A 25,533-nucleotide genomic window follows, 5' to 3' on the forward strand; every position below is an offset into this window, starting at 1 on the left:
TAAACACACGATTTAAAGAGATGCTTTTGCATGACTCTTTGTTGAGAAACTGTTCTACAGATCTGATGGTTAAATGACCTAATCAATTAGTCAACAAAATAGTTTGAGTGTTAATTGACTAAGAATGTTTTCAGTCGACGACAGCCCTAGACTGCAGACTCATCTAAAGACGGCCTCTGCCTGGCGTCACCTTGATGAGGGAGACTGTCCTGAAATAAGCCAGCTGCTGACTCACAGCTCAAAGTGACCGAAGACACTGACTGTAACAAGATCAGACTCACTCTTGGCTGCAGAATCAACATCCTTACACAGCCCCTACTTTTACCTCCCAGCTCCGTGTGCACACCTCTAATGTGGTTCTGTATTAATAGCACAGGAACTATATTCTGACACCAAAGTGGCTCTCGGTAAATGGCTATTGTTCAGCGAGTCCATTAGTGCTATTAAACACCATTATGGTTACATAAATGTGAGGTGGGGGGAGCACACTTCAGTGTAGGGGGTAGCTGGAGAGTGTGCATGCAGAAGCAGGGTGTGGGGGTGGAGTGAATAACAGATGACTGAAAGGCGATGGAGCAGCTAAGGTGATCCAGGTGAGCAGGAGCTGGCAGAGGTGGGAAGTAGTGGAGTACAAATACTTCGTTATTGTACTTAAGTACATTTTTCTGGTATCAGTACTTTACTCCACTACTTATTTTTCTGACGACTTTTTACTTTTACTTCTTATATTTTGAACACAAATACCTGTGCTTTCTACTTCTTACTTTTTCAAAACAGGCTCGTTACTATAGTTTTAATCTGTGTTTGGTGGCGTGATCATTATTATTTAGAGTCATTGCGTGCCTATTGATTTTAACACGATCCGTGTATCCATCATTTCCTTCCCCAAAGAAGAAAGGACCAATGAGAACTTTGTCATTGTTTGCCGTTGTTCAGCATTGAAACATTCATTAGCTAACAATGGAATTATTGTTAAAGGGAGGTCAGTTACGCTATAAAACAGCTGGTAGTTATGGGTACTTTTTACTTAAGTACAATTCGAAGCCCATCCTTCTTTACTTTTACTTGAGTAAAGACGTTTAGTCAGTACTTCTACTTTTACCAGAGTATTTTTAAACACGAGTATCTGTACTTCTACTTGAGAAAAGGATGCGTGTACTTTTGCCATCTCTGGTAGCTGGTGGTAGGGAGGCGGAGGGGCTTACGTGAGAGAGAGGGTGAAGTGGAAGCGCTGGCGGAGGCCCTTGAATGTCAGGAAGGAGTGCGGGGGGAAGTTGCGTGTGGTCATCTCGCAGTAGGGCTTCTCGTAGCCGCTCGACGGACACTCGCACTTAAACCCGCCGACCAGCAGGTTGACGCAGGAGCCGCCGTTCTTGCAGACTCCCGGGGCGCAGCGGCCAGAGCGGGACGACAGCTTGCAGCGATCTCCTGGAGACGGAGAGAGAAATGAGGATTAATATTGTTTATGGCAGGCAGCATCACCTCAGACATCCCTGTGGCTTCCACCTCAGGGGATCCTCACTGCCGTTTCCTTTCTGTGCCTGCAGCTGTTCCATATGTGCCTGAAATAAACAGCTTCACTGTTTAAAACATACAGGAGTGGATGGAAATAATAATGACATTGCTAACCAAACAGAAAGCTGACTCAAGAAGTATGAACAGTTTTCTCTTCGACTGTCTGAAGTTTAGAATGTTTCTCCATCCTCTGTGCAGTTTTTTGCTGCATTCATATTTAGGGAGACACCACGATGTCTAAAAGAGTTAGAAGTATTTATGCATTCAGACTCTGAAGACATCAAACGGAATTAGAGCGTTTTACAAGGAATGCTGATTATTTAATGATTTATTTTTTTAGAAATAAAAAACAGAATTAAGAAGTAGCGTCCTATCCGACAGCAAATCACATAAAATATATTTTGAAGCTAAAATACAAAACCATATGCTTATAATCAGACTTTAAAAAATCAGATAAAATGTAATAAATGTAGTCATATTGCCCTGAGCCATTGATGGGTTCAAACACTTTCCCCTCATATCCTGTTAATATAAAGGCAGAAAGATTTTTTCTGATGTTCTTTATCTTCTTTGATTACTGAATATGTTGGGGTTTGGGACAACTCATTTGAAGACCATGTTCTTTATAAAGTAAAGAATGATTAACCAAGAAATATAATCAGATTAATCAATAACAAAACAAAAGCGTTAGTTGCAGCACTTCATCACTGAAATCCCGATGGTCTGTCACACCAGGACAACAAAGCAAACAGTGGAGAGAGTGAGGGGACGTTTAGTGCAGAGACACTGAGACCGTGTCCTCTGACTGAGACTCTGTCCTCTGACTGAGACTCTGTCGGCCATCGCCCGGCTCACATGTGCCGTTTGTCCCGATCCTCTGGATGCGAGGCTGCAGCAGTTGCTCAGGCGGGACTGTACGCTCCCATGCATGAGCTGGAATTTGTGTCAAAGCCTCTCAGTCAGCAGAGTGGAAGACTTCCGCTGTGCACCACTGTAACGCTGAAACACACACACACATACATACACACACACACACACACACACACACACACACACACACACACACACACACACACACACACACACACACACACACACACACACACACACACACACACACACACACACACACACACACACACACACACACACACACACACATCTTGCCCTGATACACAGGCCCTTTATTTACTCTCTCACTATTAATCACTCTATTCACAGTCCTCTGAAAGCAAGTTTGTGTTTTCACTCTGGCTGGGGTGCGCTATTCAGGCAAAGTAAAAAGAAGAGATGCAAGATGATAATGACATGTTGAATCATTTTGATGAGCAGAGATCATTTTGGACTACGACCACGAACGGTCATTCAGAACACAGCGACTAAACGTTCAGCTTTCACTTAAAATAAAAAGATTTAAAATCATTGCTTAGTATTAAGGAACAACAAATAAATGCTTTAAAGTTTTGTAATAACTAAATGAAAATAAACACATTTGGGTTGCCAGGTTGTGGAACCACATTCTGCCAACTTGTTTCTCCTGATTACATATTTGTTTATAATAAGGGAGAAACTCCTCCAGTGAACTTTTGACCTCCTGGAGGAAAGCTGCAGAGCTTCAAGGCAAAACCTTTGTTAAAGATTTACTAACATTTATAACTTCAGCAATGAGGCCTCATTGTTAAGCTAGAAGACCTTCAAAGTTGTATTCATGGGGTTTATTTAATTTGTATGTCCACTACCTCACATTGCAAACGTTTGTTAAATGCTTTGTATTAACCACAGATCTGTAAGACAGTAACACGTTATATTGACAACTTTGTAAGTCTACCCTTCTCCAAAGTGACTTGATGACAAACAGCCACTGCTGGCCAGCCGGCTGGAAAGTAAAGCCTTTTCTGGTAGTGCTGTCTGCCTCGCTATTAATTCAGCAACTCACAGTAGGCAATAAAATAATAGTTTCTTTAGGCAGTCACAATGGTCAAACACGGAGCTGTATTTATTAGAGCTGCTTGGCTGGCTCAGTCACATTGACACTTGGAAAACACATATCTAACAGCACATTTTGGTACATATGTGTACAGCCTCACTGATTCCTGACAAATGCTTTTCCATGTTCAGCTCATCCCTGTGGGACGTCTCCTCCACAACAGCTTTACGTTGCCAGGTGAGCGGCCCAGCGGGGCAGGGGACCGGCTCAGAGTTACCTACAGAGTATCCTGATCAATAATTCAAACACGTCTCCTGCGCTCTATTTACACACCTATATAAGTCCACACACTGAACGCTGCCAGTATCAATCATTAAGGTGGCAAATAACTCAGGAATCCTGTTTTCAGTAAGAGACACTTCAGCACTTTGACAATCTGTAGATAAAGTACTGATTGAACATTTACTGGCATTGTGTAAACATGGGACAAACACTACTTTGCAACCACGCAATGCAATAACAGAATTAAAAGCTATTGCAAATGACATATCATATTTACCTTCACTTAATAACCAGGGCTGCACAATTTATTGTTTTAGCATTGACATTGCAATAGCCACAAAGAGAACATGCAATTTCAAGTAAGGCTTCCCACTTCCAAGATTTATCCACAAAAGAAGTCTGTCCGACACGATATTATGTACTCTGATACATAACGTTTGTAGCTAGTGAATGCATACTCCTTATTAGCCGTCCACCACAACCAGAAAAGGAGCGGGGACTGGGATATAAAACAACAAAAAGTCTGTAAAAATAAAAGAAACTGTTAACGCAGTTGTATGAAAATATGTTAGCTACAGAGAGGATGGTGAACAAAAACAGGTCCGCTGAAAACCCCATATCTTTAAAATGACAATATACTTTGCAAAAAAAAATGCAATGTCAGGTTTTTCCAAGCCCTAACACCAGCTCTGCCTATCCATTAGCAAAATTACTCTTGTTTATCTTAGACATAAAATGAAAGTGATATATTATCTGTTATATGGGTTTTTGGCATTTAATGGCACTTAGAGTTCATCATACATTGATCCATGAGAGACACACGGACACACACACAATAAAAAATGTGACATATCAGCCTGATATGTATGTGACAAAAACAACCAGATTCAGAGACAGCTTCATCCCGCAGGCAATAAGACTGTTAAACAACTGAACTGCTGAAACAATTTCATAACATTCATCTGCTACTTAGTAATTATTTATCTATTATCTAATATATCATTCCAATAACTTGTATATAGACTCGTATTGCACTATTCCACTTATTTTCTCTCACTTTTTTAAAAACTATTTTTCTTTTTGTATTACTTTTAATATAGTATATTTTAATATTGTTTTAATATTGTCTGCTTATCTGTATTATTGTGTTGCATTGTTGGAGAAGCCTGTGCCCTAAGATTTTCAACGACATAATTACTCTGTAGCTATGTTAGTTTGACAATAAAGAACCTTGAACCTTGAACCTTGCTGATTGAACAGCGTCCTGAAATACAGTCTGCAGCAGATCTTCACACTAAAAACACACCAGCTCATGTTTGTCTAAGACCAGTAAACACTCAGAAGCAGTGTGCAGTTGTTCAATATTAAATAATTAAACCTGACAAGAGAATAAATAAAAGATGTAGTGTCGCTGTGCACCACACATGTGTTTCCTCAAAGATCTTAAACCTGAGCAGGTGTGTCTGAGAACAGATGAGCTTCATCAACACGGAGACAAAGACAACAAGCTCAAGAGCTGCAGGCGGGATCCACTTCCACTGAAAAACACACAGATAAGTCCTGTGACGACCAGGAGGTCAGTGTGAGGATGTGCACAGGACCAGGACTATGAAGGTGGATGATGAGATAAGGGAGGCTGTAGCTCATTGGGTAGTGTGCTGGACTTCGACACAGGGGATAGCAAGTTCGAGTCCCACTGCAGTCAGCATGTCGTTATGTCCCTGGGCAAGACACGTCACCCCAAATTGCTCCTGTGTGTTTTGGATAAAAGCGTCTAACAATTGACATGTAATGTAATGTGATCAAACCTATGGATCAAACACAGATACCAATCTATGTCTGAAATCAAATCATCTCATCACGTTGAGGGTCATCTAGAGCCAGAAACACTTTTCACGCAGAGCCAAGACCAGAAAAAAGTAGTACATTAAATATACCTTTCCTTTATTACTTGGATATATTCCTCATATTTTGTATTTTCAGAATTTCTGTGATAATTTATGACACTTTGCAGTACTGTTTTTTTGCTCTAAATACAGTATGTGTGCTATTATGCACCAAACACCAAGGCAAATTCCTTTTCTAATAAACTTGATCTATCAAAATACATTATGTTTCTACCTCTGTCTTTCTCTCTGCTTGTTTCCATTCATACATACATCTACTATCTACTACTCATAGAGGCATTCAATGCTTAAGAAAACGTTTTAAAACTCTCAGCGATTGTCCTCATCAAAAGTGATACAATCAGCCAATCAGTATTGAACTAATGCTGAGCTTGTAGATTGTATATTAAATGTAGTTTCTCCATCAGTGTCATTAAATCATTCATCGTCATTGTCATGTCTCCCATGTCCCTTACATTCCACAGGGTAAGGTCTACAGATATATGTAACACATGTAAAAAAAGAGGGCACTTGTGAGGGTTTAGGGATCAGTAATGACTGAACATTATGTGTCTAGCAACACATTTGTTTTTGTATCCATGCCATCTCTCAGAGGCAAATTTAAGTGGCTTTCAGTGCTTGGCATGTGTGGAACACTGGTGTGAGGTGATTTGAAAAAATATTCACAGGATTTTCCTCCAAAATCATGTCTGCAGTTTAACACTACAAATGGATTGTCAATTATTCAAAGAATTACCAGAGAAGAAGGGACTTTCTCATCACATGTCAGCAGTTAGCTGATGAATGATCATCACACACACATGGAATATGCTACCATTCACTGAATTTAAAACAGATGAAAAAAAAGTAAATTGCTCACGTCGTATGCTTTCAGAGAAACATGAGAGAAAAAGGAGGATGACATCTTGTTCTTCAACATCTACAGAATGACTCAGCCGAGCCAAATCATCACAGCAAAGATGATGGCTATTACATTTTTTCATTTTCTTTCCCGCTACCATCTGGCAACGCCTACGGTCTAACACACACACACACACACACACACACACACACACACACACACACACACACACACACACACACACACACACACACACAAATCCATGCACCATTAACACTCAAACATTCCACAGATTGTCCATCCAACTTTCTTACACTTAATCACAGCTTTTCAGCACTTAGCTACCCGCCCGAATCACACAGAGCGAGCAATTTAGCACTCACACTAGGGCTGTGCAATTAATCGTATTTTAATCGCGATTACGATTATGGCTTGCGACGATTATGAAAACAGCATAATTGACAAAATACGATTATTTTGCTGGGTGCGCTTTCGCCTCTCCCTAAAAGCCCACTCGGCCACGTGGGAGTGACATGTGTTGTGAGTGTTCAGCGCGAGCGAAGATGTCAGAACAAGAGCAGCAACTCGTTAAAAAGAAGGGTAAAACTATTTCCACTATTTGCAAGTACTTTGCCATTACATTCCACATCGCTAAAGATATGTGCCCAGTTAGCACTGTTAGCAACCAGGGCTTTAAGCAACTTGTCAACACGTTGGACAAGCGTTACGCGATGTCGTCTCGGTATTATTTCAGCAGGTCTGCGCTGCCTGCGCTATGTGACAAATGCAGTGGGGAAGTTGAGAGAGATGTGGCTTCAGCTGACTACTTTGCGACCACAACGGACCTATGGTCTAGCCCAGGGGTGCCCAACCAGTCGATCGCGAGATGTGTCTAAAAATAGAACAACAATATTCTGTTGTATCGTTAATGTCCTGTAACATAATCTTCCTGTGCCAGAATAATGCACTTGAACGCATCAAAGCTTTGTGATTGGCCGGCGTCTCCCCATGTGTCGGGGCGTGGCTGAGGGTCTTCAGTACAGGTGGCAATATCGTCACCTGCCTGCGCTCATCTCTGAAACCAGACCATGTAAACAGACTGTTGTTTCTTGCAAAAAATCTTTAAGAGATGACATGAGCAGCCCTACCAGCATTTGTCATGGTGGCCTAAACATTTTTATTTGGTCTTAAATTGTAGTTCAACATTTATTTCCTGTTACTTCTGGACCATGACGGTTGGCCAGCCTTCAACGTTTAACTGAGTGGAATAATGAATATGTTTTACCAAAATGTTGGCTATGTTAAGGAGTTTTCAGTAGGTTGTGACAGTGCACTGCAACATATTGGATTTAATTTATTTTGGTCTAATTTATTTTTATTTATCATATTAATAATATATGTTTAGTATGGTTTTGGAAGTGCGCTCCAACATATTTGTTGATCTTGTTTATTGGTAAAATATTATTTGTTTTAAAGTTCAATAAATGGTCAATGAATAATCGTCAAAATAATCGTGATATCAATTATTGACCCAAATAATCGTGATTATGATTTTTGCCATAATCGCACAGCCCTAACTCACACACACAGATACACTCACACACACACCCCACAGTGTGGAGACTGGTGAATTCACTGAAGCAGAACAGTGGGAGATGTAGATCACAGACGGAAATACATCAAAAGAAAACCTGAAGGTTGAACAACCTTGTTTTGTTGAAACATCTTAAATCATCAAATATAATAATAAAGAAACACATTAATCTCATACAACTCGACAAGTTCTGCATATTGGATTTAAGCACCTTGGTCCAAACCACGTGCTGATAGATATTAATGTAGTCGATTGTGGTCCATGCTATAGGATGAATATACGCCCACTTTACCCACTCACACACACCCTGCGTCTCTGCAGATTGACGCTAAAAGCACCTACAGTTCAGCTTCCACCCACTACTGCTGTGCACAGGAATATGTGATTGCCACTCAACCTGGACTCAGAGTGACTGAGCCCACACATTCACATGCCCAACACTATTTCAGGCTTCATGAACAGCGGAATAAATAGGTGAAAAATCCTTTTAATGTTTGACGAGGAATAATGGAATAATGTTTTTACAGAGAGCAAAACAACAGCTTGAATATATCTGTGCTTTCTGCCTTCTTTAGATATTTATTATAACTGCAAAAAAGGTAAATATTGTTTAGGCAACACTGATTTTTCATAATTTTCCGACTCTCTTTTATACAATTAAAACACGATGTACCCTTACTTGTTGTACTTTATTTAAGTTTTGAATAATCTCAAGTGCAAGACATACTCAGGCCTTCAACTGAAGTAAAATACCAATACGACAGTATGAAATACACTGCATTCTCAATTCAACTTGACAAAATAAATATCTTTATCTCTTCAATAATAATCTGTATGTTAATTGTATTAATAAGTAAACATCATAATGTGTAAAGGGACTAAAGCTGTTGAGTGGAATAAAAGTAAAAAGAGCTGAGATTTAGTAAGTATCTCAAAATAGTACATAAGTACGATACTTGAGTTAATGTACTTAATGTTACTTTATATTTAACAAACCAACTAGTACAGCTTCAAAGACAAGACAAAACTCTAAATCACATTTAAAAGTCAGAGTTTGACCCACTTAACCTCTCAACAAAAAGATGGGGCAACTACCCACATATTCATATCGTTACATTTGCATATTTTAATTTGCTTCCTCTTTAAACTCTTTTCAACTTCTTCCGGTCCCGTAAAACAGAACGTGTGAGCAGACAGTCTTTAACCCTTTGAGGATGTGAATAATTTTTGGGGCAGAGACTGAATAACAAGTCCTGCAACCGGTAAGCAATTCATCTGCCAACAGTAATGAATGAATCCTTAATTAGCGCTGCAACTAGAAGCTTCTGTTCTCTCCTTCATACTAAATACATACTGTGTATATTGTGACATTTTTGTAACCCAAGTATTTTTACCACAGGGCATTTTACAACCAGGGGACACTCTCCATCTGTAGCCATCAATAATTCATAATTTCCTTCCCTTTTCCACTCAGCGAAACTGATGTTGTTTCCTTTATAAAGTAAAGATTTCTTTGGAGAATCCCCAGCGTCCAAATAGACATGAGTGAGGAAACAGAGCCTTGTTATATCATCTGTCTCCTGTTCTTTGAAACTGTCCACTCCTACAGCTCAGGATGAAGCTGAGAGTGTAGGTGTAAAACACGACAGTATGCAGGTAGTACAGGTTATTCAACGGCAGCATAAATAGAAATGGATTTTGATGACAAATGCAGCAAAATGAAGTGAAAAAAAAGAAAGCAAGAATAAAATTGTGGTTTAAGCCACCTCACTTCTGGTAAATAAACCAGATAAAGCGCAAACAAACAGACTTAACTAACTGTATGTGGCATTAGGACTGCACAATATATACATTTTTAACCCTGATTGCGATGTTAACCTGGATGATAAACACACTGTGCAAGACTGCTTTTCCACACATTTTTATAAAATCAGAAGATCAAAATAGCACTTGATCATTCTTTTTTTATATATTCAACAAGCAATCGTTTGTATTTAAGCAGTAAACTGTTGCATTATCCCAAGTAATGTCTCACCAATACATTCAACAAAATGATCGTTTGTCACATATTTCCCTCCTATCGGACGTCCCTGTGTGGCGTTCAGCTCTAATTAAAACATCTACTTTTGGCGTTTACCGAAATGCAAAGCAACTGTTGACTTCCGCTGAGGCTGCCTGCAACAGATCAATAACTCATCACTCAGCCTTTGTCTGCGAGGATACGGCCATCAGTGTACTGGACAGTCTGCGTCTATAAAGAGCCAGGTTCAATAAAGAGCTGAAGAGGGGAGTGAAGGGGACAGATGCGGACATTAAAGCCCCCATGGGAACTTTGTGAGGAAGAAGAAATTAACATTTTGAAGGCTGCATGAGGACACTGCACGGCAGAAATGGTGCCCTTTCACCTTGTGGCGATATGTTTGAAGACGGGAAGATTATTCAGTGGGAAGTCACTTGGGACACATAGCTAAACCCAAGGTGTGGAATATATCTAGATATCAAAGGTATTATTTTCAATGTTATCCAAAATAAAGACCCTCCTCTTACTGATAAAGAGATGCTGTATGGAGGTGATGTGTTGTAGTGAACTTGAGATGACCTCTTCCAACTACAAAGGAAGTTTATCAGCCACAAGAAAGGATTTGGAGCAATAAATGTATTACTGTTATCATTGTCAACTAATGTATGTGCAGTGTGAGAGTTGGAAAGGTTAAGAGGCGCAGCGACAGTTACTTTGGAGTTCAAGTGGTTAATGAGGGCAATAGAAGAGACAAAAAAACAGTCACTGCTTCATCAGTTGGTGTTAAATGAGGGTTCTCACCTGTGTAGTCCTCGAAGCACTCGCAGGTGTACCCCCCCTCTCGGCTGCGACACACTCCGTGGGCTCCGCAGGGTTTGGAGTAGCAAAGGTCGATCTCCGTCTCGCAGTAGTCTCCTGTGAAGCCGGTGGGGCAGCGGCAGCGCAGCCCGGCGATGGGGTGGATGGGTCTGAACAGGATGGTGTCGGATGAGACAAACGGCGCCAGGCTGTCGAACTTCAGCACCGACACACACTTCATGTAGTTCTCACACGGCTCCCGCAGGCAGATGTTGTCGTCAAAGGGAAGAACTTCCTGTGAGGAGATCTTAGCAAGGAGGCTGCGGTTTAAATACAGCCTCTCCTGGAGTTCCTCTGAGCCGAAAAACTCTCCTCCGCCTCCACCCCCTCTTCCAGCCCGGTCGCCTCCATCGCCCTGACCCCCGGGCCGCTGGTGTCCCTCCCCCAACACGGGCACCGCCACAGACAGGCTGACGTTGAGGATGCGAGCGCTGACGTCCGTGTCGTCTTGGATGTTGAAGATGACGACGTCCTCAGGGGCGGCGGACAGGACGCGGGCCACGCCGTCCAGGAACTGGGCGAGCAGCAGGGACAGGAAGTGCTCCTGGGAGGTGTTGGCCAGCCGCAGCGTGATGCTGTTGGAAAGCATCTCGTCCGTGATGATGGTGACCTGGAGGAGACACTGTGCTGACACTGTGTTTTCACCATCTGATAAAAACAGAGAAAAGGAATAGGTAATGTTAGATTGATGGGAAATCTCTTTTATATTTTCTGAATCTTCAGGTGTTCTGAGTAGGTGCAACGACAAACCCAAAGTTGGGCTTGGGCTTTTTGCTTTTAGGGTGATTTTTTGGGGAAAAGGGTTGGTGGAATAAGAAGAAAACAGGAAATAAATGTCTGGGTTTTATAATAATAAACTACACTGAAGAACACTGAGGTAGAGTAATTTTATAAAATCAACTTCACATGAAATATCTGAGGAATAATCAACTCATTCACTTTGTCCAATAGTAAAGTTACAAAGTATAATACTATCTTAGGTTTATTAGCAGCAGGGCATCCGCTTGTAACATAACAAGAGATAAACTACAACACAAGAACCAGGGTGTTTTTAGGTTTTAAGACAGATCTACCTTGGAAACACAATAACGTCTAGTTAAGTGGTTGAATTCATGTAGTTGAAGCTCCTGAAATATCTATTAAGAGAACTGTGGGTTGGGTTTGTTAACGTTAAAGGAGGTGGCTAGTGATATTCTATATACAAATCCCATGAAAAGATTAAAAGCACCATAGTCTGTCTCTCGAGATTTTCTAGCCTTAATCTTTCAAATCCAATCAACAGGAATATCTATTGATTTTTATAAATGTACTGTGATGAGTAGATAATCTTATTCTACGAAAAGCTCATTCCCGAGCAGGTGCAGCATCAACACACGGAGCATCTGTTGGACAAAGTAAATGCAGGACTGAAGCAGGTACAGCAGGGAGGAGGACTCATGCAGCAGCTGCTCCTGTATCACTGGCTTCAGGTTTGTTTAGTGGACCCACATGTAAAAACAGGTTGTTGATGTGAAGGCAGTTGATAATGAAGCACTTAAAAGGATACTTTTACCCAAACAGATACTTAAATGGATATCAACACTTTTTTAACTCATATTCTTGGCTCAGACAAGTGTTGCTTTGTGTTTTTCTCATGTGCCAGAACAGATAACGGATGTATGCCAACACTAAGTGTATGATTTCTTTCAATACATTCCAAGTTTCTAATCAGAAATGTCACGGCTGTATTCACAACTCCCTCCGTCTTTGCTTTGTCCGGAAGCAGCGATGCTACTTCATTATACATGCCACACTAAAGCCTTAAGTCTCAAATTCAACGGTTACAGCATTTCTCAGCTCGGCAAATCTCGTCTTTTATCTTGCTGGTTTCACCCTGTTAATGTGTTATACACTATACTATACTTCTATACATTCAATCCTTTAGCTTTGACTGCAGACATGTAGTGTTTTGTCTGCTTTTATACAGAAGCTCTTCACTGTACAATACATTAATTCCCGTGTTAGGATTTTATTAACCAATTCAGACTTATAATGTAGATTTTGCTTTCATTACATTACATGTCACTTGTTAGATGCTTTTATCCAAAGCAACTTACATACATTCAGTACTGTGGGCAATCCCCACAGGAGCAATTTGGGGTGAAGTGTCTTGCCCAGGGACACAACGATATGCTGACTAAAGTGGGACTCAAACTTGCTATCCTCTGATTCGAAGAGCAGCGCACTAAACCACTAAGCCACAGCCTCCCCTCCCTCAGAATGAAACATAAATTATTCTGTTTCATGTTGCCTTGCATGGCAAACATACTTAAGCTGATGCACCCCATTTACATTATCTCAGTAAAGATTATTTTCTTTTCTGCTGTAACCACATTTCCAATAACAACAATAAAACTGCTCATCAGCCGAAAGTCAGTGGCGAGCAGTCAGAGCCCTGCTCGCTGAAGAGTAAACTTATAATGAAAGTAAGATCCCAAACAATCCAAAAACACAAAGGGAGTTGTTTGTGCTGCTAACAAGGAAAATATCTATGGATCTGATTCAGTTACAGCATGAGGACACATGCCCTACATCCAGCAGACAGAAACAAATTACAATTTAAACTGGATCATTTAGCTTTCTGCCAGGGCTCAATAACTCGTTCTGTAGATGCTTGTCAAACAGCTTACATTGCATTGTACTTAACTTGTGATTCCCACTACCTTTAATCATATTTCTCTTCATAAAATCCCATCTTTTAAAACTGGAACCAGTTAAGATGTTATTTCTCGCTAACTTAATTCCTTCATCATGATTAATTGTATGTTTATCTCATCACCTGTGACTCTCCTGTTGTGTGATACATGTGTGAAAGAGAAACTCTTGACAGTGTGCCCACCTGATATTGTCATCTGAGAAAAACAAAGTAATATCGGATACACACAAAATATTTAGGTAAGGTTTGCAAACCCTAGCTGCTGATCATACCAGACCAAGTAAGGCTGTAGTAGTAAAACAAGAGCAAACTGATAAAGGGGGTTTCCCTGCTGCATGAATTTAACTAACTTAAACAATTTAATCTCTCAACAGTTACATAGTCTTGTTGAAGGTCACAGAGAGACCACTATCATTTTGTCTATCTCACCGCTAGCCAGCAGTTTTCTGTGGCCTCAAGAGAAAACACAAAACAGGCTTAATACAATCAAAAGTGTCATGAAAACAAGGCTCTCCCTCCAAATAATCAATGAGCGCTTTGTTTTGGGCGTCTGGAAGCCGACCAGAGAGCAGAACCTGCAAGCAGGACTCGCACAAACAAACAGCACTGCCCAAAGTTACCAGATCCCTGTTCTGGCACCGGGCGAGTTTAAACACAGAGTGCCAACAGGGGAGAGGCAGAGGAAGCGAGGGGGGGTCATAGAGGAAAAGAGACAGAAGCATGTTTGACACGGCTTTAATCCTTCTACTTTCAGTCAAGCACTTCCAGCACAGTAATAATACAGGGCCTTAGGAGAGGAAGTGGGACAAATCAAAGTACAGAGATGAGGAGGGTCGCTCCTCTAATTCACACTTTACTGTAAACACACACACACACACACACACACACACACACACACACACACACACACACACACACACACACACACACACACACACACACACACACACACACACACACACACACACACACACACACAAACACCTGTGCACACAAGAAAACACCGGGAGCCAAGACAAAGGCAGAGGGGCTCTATACTTTCAAACAGAGGAGAAATGTAAGTAGAGATTCACATATGGTTGTTTTGATGAACAGTTAATCTGCCTATTGTTCTGATATTCTATCTATTGATGAAAGTGGTTCCAAAATGGCGGTCAAGAAACCTTGAACAGGTTCGATGGATTTTGGTTTTAATAATAGAGTAAGGAATATTACAACTTATTTAAATCCAGGCCTCTAAAAATGGTGCTATTAACAATCAATGACCATCACAATTTCACAGATCTCAAGGTGACGCCTTGAAGCTTGTCTATAACTCAAATACATTTATTATAGTAATGAAGTTGTTTGATGTTTTTCCTAAAAATAAGACTTTTATGATTTATAAACAATCACCATGACTTCCTTTCTTAAATCATTGAAGGCAAATTGGAATCCTACATACCAGTAACAATCTGTCTATTATAATGTTTCCAGGTTATAGATATAAATGTGTTTTAACTAAACCTGATTGAACAGCCGTGTTTTTACACTTTCGCCACATTTAACTAAATCTGAAATCTTTCCTAACATGAAAGAAACAAACCAACAACATCTCCTCTCTCCCTCTGCCAGTTTCCTCCTCGTTCATTCAGCTCATATTAGAACTGATACTCTGCAGCAACAGTAGCCAGGAAACACAGCTCTCAGTGAACAGAGGCTCTTAAAGGTTAGGCCACATATAAGGACAGAAATCGCCTTAATTATGTCCTCTGCCAATTTACATTCTTGGTCTGGGTCTCGGGCAGAGCTCCAGACGGAGACGCAGCGCTGGGAAACTGAGCGCGAGGAGAATTTGCTCTGAAAGGAACAGACCATCCTTCAAAGAGGTCATTCTCCATGGAAGGATCCTCCGCTCAGGAACGGAGGGTAAGCGGAGCATTTTTGGCCAAAAGGGAGGAAGAGGGGGATGCTTAGATGGTGACGTGGTGCCAGCTCTGAAGTGTGACACTACTCTCAGCCCGGAGCTCGACCCCCTCTGGGCCTCTGGGTGCCAGGAATGCTCTCAGCTGGGAAGTGGCGCCAGGGAAAAGATTAAACACACACTGTGGCTGCAGGACTGCCAAGGCTGTGCACAGCGTTGTGTGTTTATCGGTGTGTGTGTGTGTGTGTGTGTGTGTGTGTGTGTGTGTGTGTGTGTGTGTGAGTGTACTGTAGGTGTGTGTTTGTAGGTGGGTGGGTAGTGGTGATCCATACGTCAATACAGAAGCATATAGACTGAAACTGTGGTGGTTTAGTCATCGCTGAGGTTGAGGAAAACCGACAACATGACAATAAAAAATTAAAAATAGTCTATAATGAAGACAGTATCACTGTTATTCGAAAACCTCACAACACCTTTTCTTGATCAAATGTTGATTTAAAGATCTTCACCAGATACACAAAACTAAATATGTCTTAAGACTTTGTTGTCTGTTTTACCTTTTGTAACTCAACTCTTCTAGTACATCAAATGAATACCCTGCAGAGCTCATTGTCTTATATCAAGTCAGGCAGACTCAGAGACAAGAAATCCTTCATGAAATCTCTGACAATAAACTGGGGAATTTAAACAAGCTGAGTCATTACAGAGAAGTCTCAGAAACACACAGGGACTGTGTTTGACAGAAGGTTGTTGATTCCTCATCACACAGAACATTAATTATCAGCCAGGAGGTTGTGTAGGGGAGATGTGGTGCTTTTTATATCTGAAATATTAATGAAACCCAGTTTCAACCTTCGTCAAGAGGATTACAAACGGCAAATAATACACTAACAAGATGTAATACGAACACAGAGAGCCTTTAGTACCGTGTTCTTGCTTTAAAGACATATAGTCAAATCAGGATATATTGATTTCAGTTTGAAGACTACGTGGGATCTTAGTGGCCCGGATAATAAACTGCTGAGAGAGACGGAGAGAGAAAGAACAAATCGGGGAGACTGGACTAATTAGACCAGAAAGTTGCCATTAAATCTCCCAGTTGAATCCCAGAAAATGTCAACAAAGTCATGGTGGATAAAGATCAGACTGACTGTGTGACCAAATTACTGAGGACAGAGACATCACTGGAGAGAAGCCCTGACCCTCTTCCTCAGAGCCTTGACTCTGACCATTGATCAGTTATATATTCTCTCTCGCAGTTTAAGGATTATATTGTGGTACTTTTGCTTTTTGTCTGTGTATAGAGGACAGCATTAAAGACAGAAAGAGACAGAGGGGTCAACATGATTCCAATGCTGTAAGTCTGAGCTGTGGGGACACAAAATAAACTGTCCAAATCCAGGAGGCAGCAACCAATGAAAACAGCAAATGAAGGCATCACCTTCAGAAGCCTGAAGGTCAGCAGGCTGAACCCGCTCCTCCTTTACAGAAAGTTCTGCAGAGAATTTAATAAAGCACCAGTGCAGGTTTCTGCCTCATAGAGAGAAACACCTAGTCAACTCAAACAAGAAAGCTGCATTTAAATTACTGAAAGAGGTTGGAAAATGTCAAATTCACTCCATGCTTCCCAATTTACGTGTTGTGACAAAACAAGCAACCCACTAGGCCAGGGGTGCCCAACCTTTTTTTAACCGAGAGCTACTTTTAAAGTTGCTAGTCTGCCGAGATCTACCAGTCCAAATAGAGAGGCGTAGCCATTACTGACAGCCTACTACCAGGTAAATACACACTTCTACTTGTATAAAACTGACCTTTGTACGATGAATACTTCATAAAACACTGCAGATCCTTTATCTTACCTCTTTCTAATCTACACACATACAAGTATTGAACTGAAGTTACACAACAGTGTTGTTATAAGTGGGTAATGTATTCAAGAAACATTGAACAGTACTGCCACATATGACACAGGAAAAAAAGAAAAGACTCTGAACCCTTTCTTTGCCATTATATAAAAATAGTGTTGCTACAAAAGTATAAATGAGGCTTACCAATAAGACAACTCAGATCTGAAGCTACACAGGAATCTGCTGCAACAGTGCAATACAAAAGACAACATTAATAGAATCAAACCCTTTTTTGTTGCATTTTAGTAGATTATAAAAATAAATGCCTTTAAAATAGGATGCAAGCAACACTAGTTTCTTAACCTGAATTGATAATAGACTATAATCAATTTAAGTTTGAATTCTTATACCATTTTGTACAATAATTATAATGAATAAGTTCAAACAAACTCAAACTTACAGCTGATTAATAACGGTATCTAACTTGAGTTTTTATCATATCAAAAACCTGTTGAAATGCTTCTGTTATTTTTATTACGCATCGGCAGCCTCCAGGAATGCTTCTTTCACAACTTCGCCGTCTTTGAAAGACTTCATGTGTTTCGCAAGAACGTGACTGACACGATAAGATGCTATGGTAGCAGCCTTGCTCTTGTTGTTGGGCCTGGTGAAAATGGACTGCTGTGCATTTAGCTCTCCTTTCAGGTCCCTCCCCTTTTGGGAGCGTAGGGTAGAATTAGGAGGGAATTCCGTCTCGTAGCGTTTGTGCACTGTTTTGAAATGCCGCTCCTAAATGACCCTTCTTCGATAAAGCCACGCTCGTATTGCAGATGAGACAGATGCACTTTGAATTGGAATAGATACAAAAATAATCATCCTCCCACTCGGAGTGAAAATTATATATGTTTTGCTTCTGCCATAATTACGGTCTTGTGTGTGTGCGGACTGTCACTCCTGTTGACACGGACAACGTTAGCGAACTAGTGCACTGCCCACTGCTCACCAGCCACGCCCCGACACATGGGGTCACGCCGGCCAATCACAAAGCTTTGATGCGTTCAAGTGCATTATTCTGGCACAGGAAGATTATGTTGCAGGACATTAACGATAAAACAAGCTCAACCTTGACAAGACTGAGCTGCTCTTCCTCCCGGGAAAAGATTGTCCCACTCTTGACCTAACAATCAACATCGGCACCTCAGTTGTTTCCCCGACGCAGACTGCAAGGAATCTGGGTGTGACCCTAGATAACAACCTGTCCTTCACTGCAAACATCGCTGCTACAACCCGTTGCTGCAGATACACGCTTTACAACATCAGGAAGATACGTCCCCAGCTGACTCAGAAAGCGACTCAGGTTCTGGTCCAGGCTCTCGTCATCTCACGCCTAGACTACTGCAACTCCCTCCTGGCTGGTCTACCTGCATGTGCCATCCGACCTCTGCAGCTCACCCAGAATGCGGCTCGTCTGGTCTTCAACCTTCCTAAATTCTCCCACACCACTCCGCTCCTCCGCTCCCTTCACTGGCTTCCGGTAACTGCTAGAATCCACTTCAAGACACTGGTACTTGCTTACCGTGCTGCGAATGGATCTGGCCCTTCCTACATCCAGGACATGGTTAAACCGTACACCCCAGCGCGTGCACTACGCTCTGCATCAGCCAAACGACTCGTTGCGCCCTCGCTGCGAGGGGGACCCAAGTTCCCATCAGCGAAAACACGTGGGTTTGCTGTCCTGGCTCCAAGATGGTGGAATGAGCTCCCCATTGACATCAGGACGGCAGATAGCTTGCACATCTTCCGGCGCAAACTGAAAACTCATCTCTTTCGACTCCACTTCGAGCGATAGAACTATTAACAAAGCACTTTTATACTAATATAGGACTGGCTTACCTAAAGCCAGTTGAGTAGCACTTGAAATGTTTGGCTCTATGAAACCTGATGTACTTATATGATTCTGTTTTCTTCAAGGTTGTGTCTTCCTGGTCGAATGTACTTATTGTAAGTCGCTTTGGATAAAAGCGTCAGCTAAATGTAATGTAATGTAAAAACAGAATATTGTTGTTCTATTTTTAGACACATCTCGCGATCGACTGGGAATCTCCCCGCGATCGACCGGTCGATCGCGATCGACTGGTTGGGCACCCCTGCACTAGGCTAATGAGGAGTGAACAGTTCGGAAATAATGTCCATCACCAGAGGAGCTGTTTGTGAGAACACAAATGCCAAATCATTCAGACAGGACATCAAACAGACTTTACCCTGACAGCTCCCTGGTACAAAGTCTGCGTAATGTCCGATTGAGTTCATGTGTGAATCAGGGTTTCCGCTAGGATTTTTTCTCGCCGGTCAAATGTCCGGGCAGAATTAATTTTATCGGACAAATTTGAAACTTACCGGTCATATTTCACTAATAATAATAAGAGTTGTGTAGCAGAGTTTCCGTTAGCAGGTAATTACCGGACTATGAGCGGATATGCTGATGTTTAAAACTCAGTTAATGGGGCTCGTTTTTATATTGCTTCAGTTTATAATCGTAACAGATCGAAAAATTCAGATTCATTTTCCAATAAATGATTCCACAAACAACAAACAACATAATTATTACATTCAAACAAACTACTTGTAGTAGATGAAGTACATTATTCAAAAGTTTACATCAACTTTGAATAATAACACGGGAGAAACGGATGCTCTCTTTTCCCTCTCCCTCCCTCTCTCTCCTGACAGCCCGTCAGTTTCTCATGCAGCTCGCTAAACAGTGGGCGGGGCTTCAGGTGATCATGCAGAGCTGCGTGTCTCTGTCAGACTCAGCAGCTGATCTGATCTCTCTCTCTTGTCCGGTTATACTTCACTCGCGTTTATGTCCATATCGATCAGATCCAGCTCTCCTGATCGGCCTTTATAGAGAGCACCGATCAAACTATTAAGAGTGAATATCGGCCGATAATGACCGGCGGCCGATCTATCGGAGCCTCCCTAATTATTACCAGACATTTTGACCGGCAGGTTTTGAATTTACCGGTTTTTAATACATGTTACCAGCTAAAAACCGGTAATTACCGGCTAACGGAAACCCTGGTGTGAATATAAACGCTCTTTGTCCAGAGAATTCATGCGGAGAAAGCGGGCATGATGGGTACTGGCATTAAAAAGAGGTAGAAAACAGAAGTGAAGTCAAGTAGAAAGGTCCTCTACACTGAACGGCAATTAAGATTTGTCAGTAATTGCCAACGTCAGACTATTTAACGGCAAGAGACTTGGTTGTTTATGATCAAATTAACGACATATGAACCTAGCCTAACCCGCATCATATCATGAGTCCTGACCGCTTTATGAAGACACCACCAATCGCCTTAATGAAGCAGTGTATTTCCGTTAAGTGATAATGCTTCTAATACTGAACATTTCCCCGGATGTGTTGCTACATGATACCACTGATATTGTTCTAAGGTCATGAGAAAACAGCTATGTGTGTCTTACTTCTGCTTACAAAAAGCCCCTCAAAACCAGCCTACTCCGCCTCTTCATGTGCAGGTGAAATACCAAGCCAATGAAAACACTTTCCAGTTATTGTGGGGAGGGGGAGAATATTACAGAGTCTAAAGAAATACCATTTATCATCATGACAGTGGAGAGAAGATACATAATCGCACTCGAGCAGCTCTCTCAAGCAGCAATTCATCACATGTCTAATGGTTTATGGGAAAGCACGCCACAATCAAACGAAAGTACGTTTATTCTGCGATCCGGAGCGCTGTGTGTTTCGCCGCAGAAGTGTGTCATGAAGAGGGGGAACCTCCGGGTAAGAAGGTAATGAGGTGGTTGAGCAGAGGCTGTCTTAGCTGTTCAGCATCAGTTCACTACAGTATGTGCAGCACGCTCCGATAACTCAATGCATCAAAGAGCGCAACCATGGGGTCCCATTTCCAAGATCAATAGGGAGATCATAAATTAAAAATCGCTTTGGAGGATAGAGGCCTGTGGAAGTATTTGCAGTTCACAGCGTAAACAGCTCCAACCTAGCGAGCCGCTCTCAAAACTAACAAGCTTTAATGAGTTTATGATTTAGAAATGAGCGCGCAGACGCAGAGCATTACTTTCCGTTTGGATGTTTGTTTGTTTATGGGCGGATCAGTGAGATCTGGGCTTGCATATATCAAACTGCTAAAGAGAACAACTTGGGGTTAAACAATTATTTGTTGAAAGTTAAGAATAATACATTTTATCTAGTGACATACTTCTACTTAAAGTAAACTGTAAATCGTCTCTCAAGTGATCACATGATGAGAGCAGGAATAGCCAACTGGTCATTAACCTGACATGTATACACACTCAGTGACATGCACAAACATAAGCAATTGTATTTTATTTTTGAACTTCCAAATACTTGTGTGATATCTTCATTATCTCCAGAAGAAGTTGACATTTAAAAAAATAAAACAAATCATAGTGGGATACAGTGGGCGGTAAAGTGAGGAGGGATGGGGGAGACGAGAGGTGAAGACGCTGAGAGAGGAGAAAGGGACAGGTGCTCATGGAAGAAATTAGGATACTTAAAAAACCCTTAGTGCTCAATTTGCATCAAACATCCTACTCTTTCGTGGAGTCCTAACTCAGTCAAATCTGAACTCAAACAAAGAACACACATATTTTTGGATTACTCTTAGAAAGTATATAATTATCTCTGAAATCCCTTAGCAATGCACCTCTTAAATCCGTTTGGAAAATAAAATAAAAAGGCAGAACTTGGCTGAGAATCAGCATGTTTTTAAGATCTTAGCTATTAAAGTAATTTTGGTTTACAGTAATGTATAAAGTGAAAACAGGATCTGCTAAAACCTAATTCAGCATACTTTTAGAAAGGTGCCAATTTGCCTAAATGATAGGCCAAAGGTACGACGATATCTGGTTTCAGGGAGCCTCACAGTGTCAGGATTATGGTTGAATGGAAACAAAAATAAAATAAAATACCAACATGGAGGAAATTCTGCCACTGGTAGACAGGAGAAATAAATAAAACACATTTCAAATTAGTACAGCAATGACAATGCCAGGAAATAATGATGAATGCAAATATATAATTGCACATCAGTAGAATAACTGTGCAATCACATGTTGAAGAATTATGTAACAGGTTAAACTAGCATATTCTGAAATACAGTTACCTCTGAAATAGGAACAGCTGTCTGTCTGCAATCATTGTGTTTACATAAAAAACCCTGTTAACGAGCTGCTTCAGTGGGAAACTACTGTCAAAAGGGTCATGTTTGCATTTTGCTGACAAACACCGCACCACTGAGTCCACACAATGTCACAGACAGACAACATCTCCGCACAACGCAGAGCTGAGAGTACATGTCGCTGTGGGGCCACCAACAGGACACAGTGTAATTTAATTACTTTAAATACTCATGCCCTTGGAACAGCCTGAGACACATTAATTACTGCTTCTCTGCTGCTGCATGTGTATGGGACCCTGACTGTACTACATTTTCACTTCCTCTTTTTTCTTCCACAGTAGAGATCACATCTCAGTTGTCTCGTCAATTTGACACGTTTATGGCCAGAGATTAAACCTCCAGGTGCTGCGACCCGTCAACAAGGGGCCCCCTGAACTGTAAAGCTGGCAAAGAGTGAAATCAGTCGAGGCCGGAACACTTACAGATGACAACTGTAGGCACCCAATGTTAAAACACACAATGTAAGTTAAGGCAAGACACTGCGGTTCTGTAAATGTAACCTAATTTCACCAACATGTAGTATTAGATAATGCCTAATTTGTACATACAGAATACATTTTTAAAAATAAATAATTTTCCCTGATGTAAATGATTGGGGAAGATGCATAGTGGTTCAATGTTTTACCATATTTCCCTTTTAATAGTACTACTTCCATTGAGGTTCATTGAAGAACTGCAACCATTTGATTACAAACTGATTACATAAACCACAGTGTTTTTCAAAGAGTATTTTCCCTGCTGTTTTGTCATCTTTCATGGTTTCATGGGAATGGACTTGATGATTTCGCTCCACTTAATAGTGGACATACAGGAAGAGAAAGCTCCCCGCAGGACAACAGGCTTAATCCTCACCTTCATACCAGTGAGCCAGCTGAGGTTCAATTAACAGTCCAGTAAAGAAGAAAGAAAAAAATCAGACACTGATGAGGGCTGATGTGGGTTAGACCGAGGGAGCAGGAGTGTATCTTGGTGTTGGAGCTCTGCGGCTCAGCGCTCCTTTGGCAGGCAGTGTTTAAAATATTCTCATCTGAGAGATCAAGCTTATCAGATGCCTTCTTCATTCAAACCCAGTGCACTCTGTTTGGTGTCGATTTAATTTAAAAGCTGTAATCTGGAGTCCTGGGTGATCAAAAGGGACGCAGTAAACTGAGGCTGAGGGGGACGGCCTGCTTGAATTAACAGGGGCTGAAAGGTGAAACACTCTCCTCTGCTGCCTGAATGGAGGCTGATGGCTGGGTGGGGGTGGAGTGGAGGCTCTGCACTGCAAAGGGAGGGACAGGTTTTTCATCTCATTACCCGCCCCCCCCCCCATCTCCCCTCTTCCTGACCCCCCACTAGACAAGCAACGGCCGAGGCGGACTCCCCACCACCTCCACCACGCTCTGTATTGAACACCCTAACGACTCCCACCAGGCCTCCATCCTCCTCCAGCACAGCATCACAAATCAACACAAGCCTCAATCACACAACATGCTCTCCTGTGGATTTAAAAACATGAGCAAAGCCTTAAACCACTTTAGGCAGTTTTAACTAACCTTCATCCACTTGGTAAACCTTTCTGAAGATTTACGACAAAACTAAATATTTGTATTATTTATTTTTACCTGATTGTTATTTCAAAGCCTTATTATTGTGGGAGGAGACTACTTAATTATTAACCTGTTAAGCCCCAAGTCTGTTTTTCAGGTCTCAGGCTCGAAAATGACATGCCCAGAACAAATGACTATCTTCACTTCTAAAAGGGTTAAATTAATAATCTTTTTTCTCAAAGCAATGATAAACCTGTGAGTTGGATGTAGAAAAGTCAGAATCAATATAGATTTTTTTCTTTTAAAGTAAATTCAGATTGACCATAGTAAAACATATTAAATTATAGTTTCCGTCCAAATAGACCATTACTTATAGTGAAAACCACCCTTGAATGATGGGATAGTAGACTAAAAGCTTTAGGAATCCAAACTATAACATATAATAAGTACCCTGTATCAAGATTGATGCAAAACAAGTGACATTTTAACTTTTTAGATAAAAAAGAACCCACTTCTGGGGTTACTTGGGTGGATTTGCCATATCTCTGGAACCCATTGGTCGATTTTGATGATTGACACCACTTTTGAACCGTTAGAGCCAATAGAATCGAGGGGGGGTTCCTAAATCCATTCTAAACATTACCATTGGTGAATAGAGTGATGCGCTGCCAGCATGCCCAAAACCGGAAGCTGGGTTACAGCTCTCATACACTTTGTATGAAAACTCAGTTTTTGACAAAAATGTTATGATGGCTTATCAGTAATCATTTCAAAGTGACACATACACATTGGAATAACCTTCAGCAGCGTTTTTATCATTTTAATGCCATTGAACACAACTTCTGATCAGAAAACAGCAAAGGTAAGACGTATTTGCCGTTTTGGCCCCATAAAGCTAAGTTGTGTGTCTGGTTTCTCATTCGCTGCCCTGAGTTTTGGTCGTGGAGTGATGATACTTATACCATTGGAATCTGTGGAATCTCAGATTTCATATGATATCTTGTTTGTCCAGAACCGATGAAGTATACAATATTTCTACCGTGAGTTAGCATTTATTCACTTAGTGCTAATTCAGAGGCTTGGTATTACTTTTATCAAAAAATTGTTAATATTGTCTGATAGCTGAGTTTCTTCCCGTTAACTGGGTATGACACATTACTAGGTTGTTAAATGTTAAGAAGCCCTGAGACACAGTTTTGTGCAATATTGTTGTCTTTTGGGGAATGGGGCTTAACAAGTGAAACATTTATTTATAACTTGAACAGTATTTTATTTTTCTGATATTTAGAAACATACGTTTTTAAATGATGGACAGGCTTAATTAGTCATCATATTTGATTGGCTGCATGTGTGTATATGTTCAAGATGAACC

The 25,533-nt window shown here is 41.1% G+C and overlaps 1 protein-coding gene across 3 annotated transcripts in view; it reads right to left on the reverse strand.

Annotated features, from left to right (window-relative positions):
• The window catches only part of celsr2 (cadherin, EGF LAG seven-pass G-type receptor 2), a 76,995-nt gene that overhangs the window by 35,448 nt on the left and 16,014 nt on the right, over window positions 1–25,533 (reverse strand). For all 3 annotated transcript variants that reach the window (XM_034223788.1, XM_034223790.1, XM_034223789.1), the window contains exons 2-3: window positions 10,888–11,592; window positions 1,206–1,428 (exon numbers count right to left, since the gene is read on the reverse strand). In XM_034223788.1, coding sequence (XP_034079679.1) covers window positions 1,206–1,428; window positions 10,888–11,592 — 928 coding nt within the window. The remainder of the gene's footprint in view (window positions 1–1,205; window positions 1,429–10,887; window positions 11,593–25,533) is intronic.

The sequence above is a fragment of the Gymnodraco acuticeps genome, unplaced genomic scaffold, assembly GCF_902827175.1.
Source record: "Gymnodraco acuticeps unplaced genomic scaffold, fGymAcu1.1, whole genome shotgun sequence".
In the NCBI taxonomy this organism is placed as follows: Eukaryota; Metazoa; Chordata; class Actinopteri; order Perciformes; family Bathydraconidae; genus Gymnodraco; species Gymnodraco acuticeps.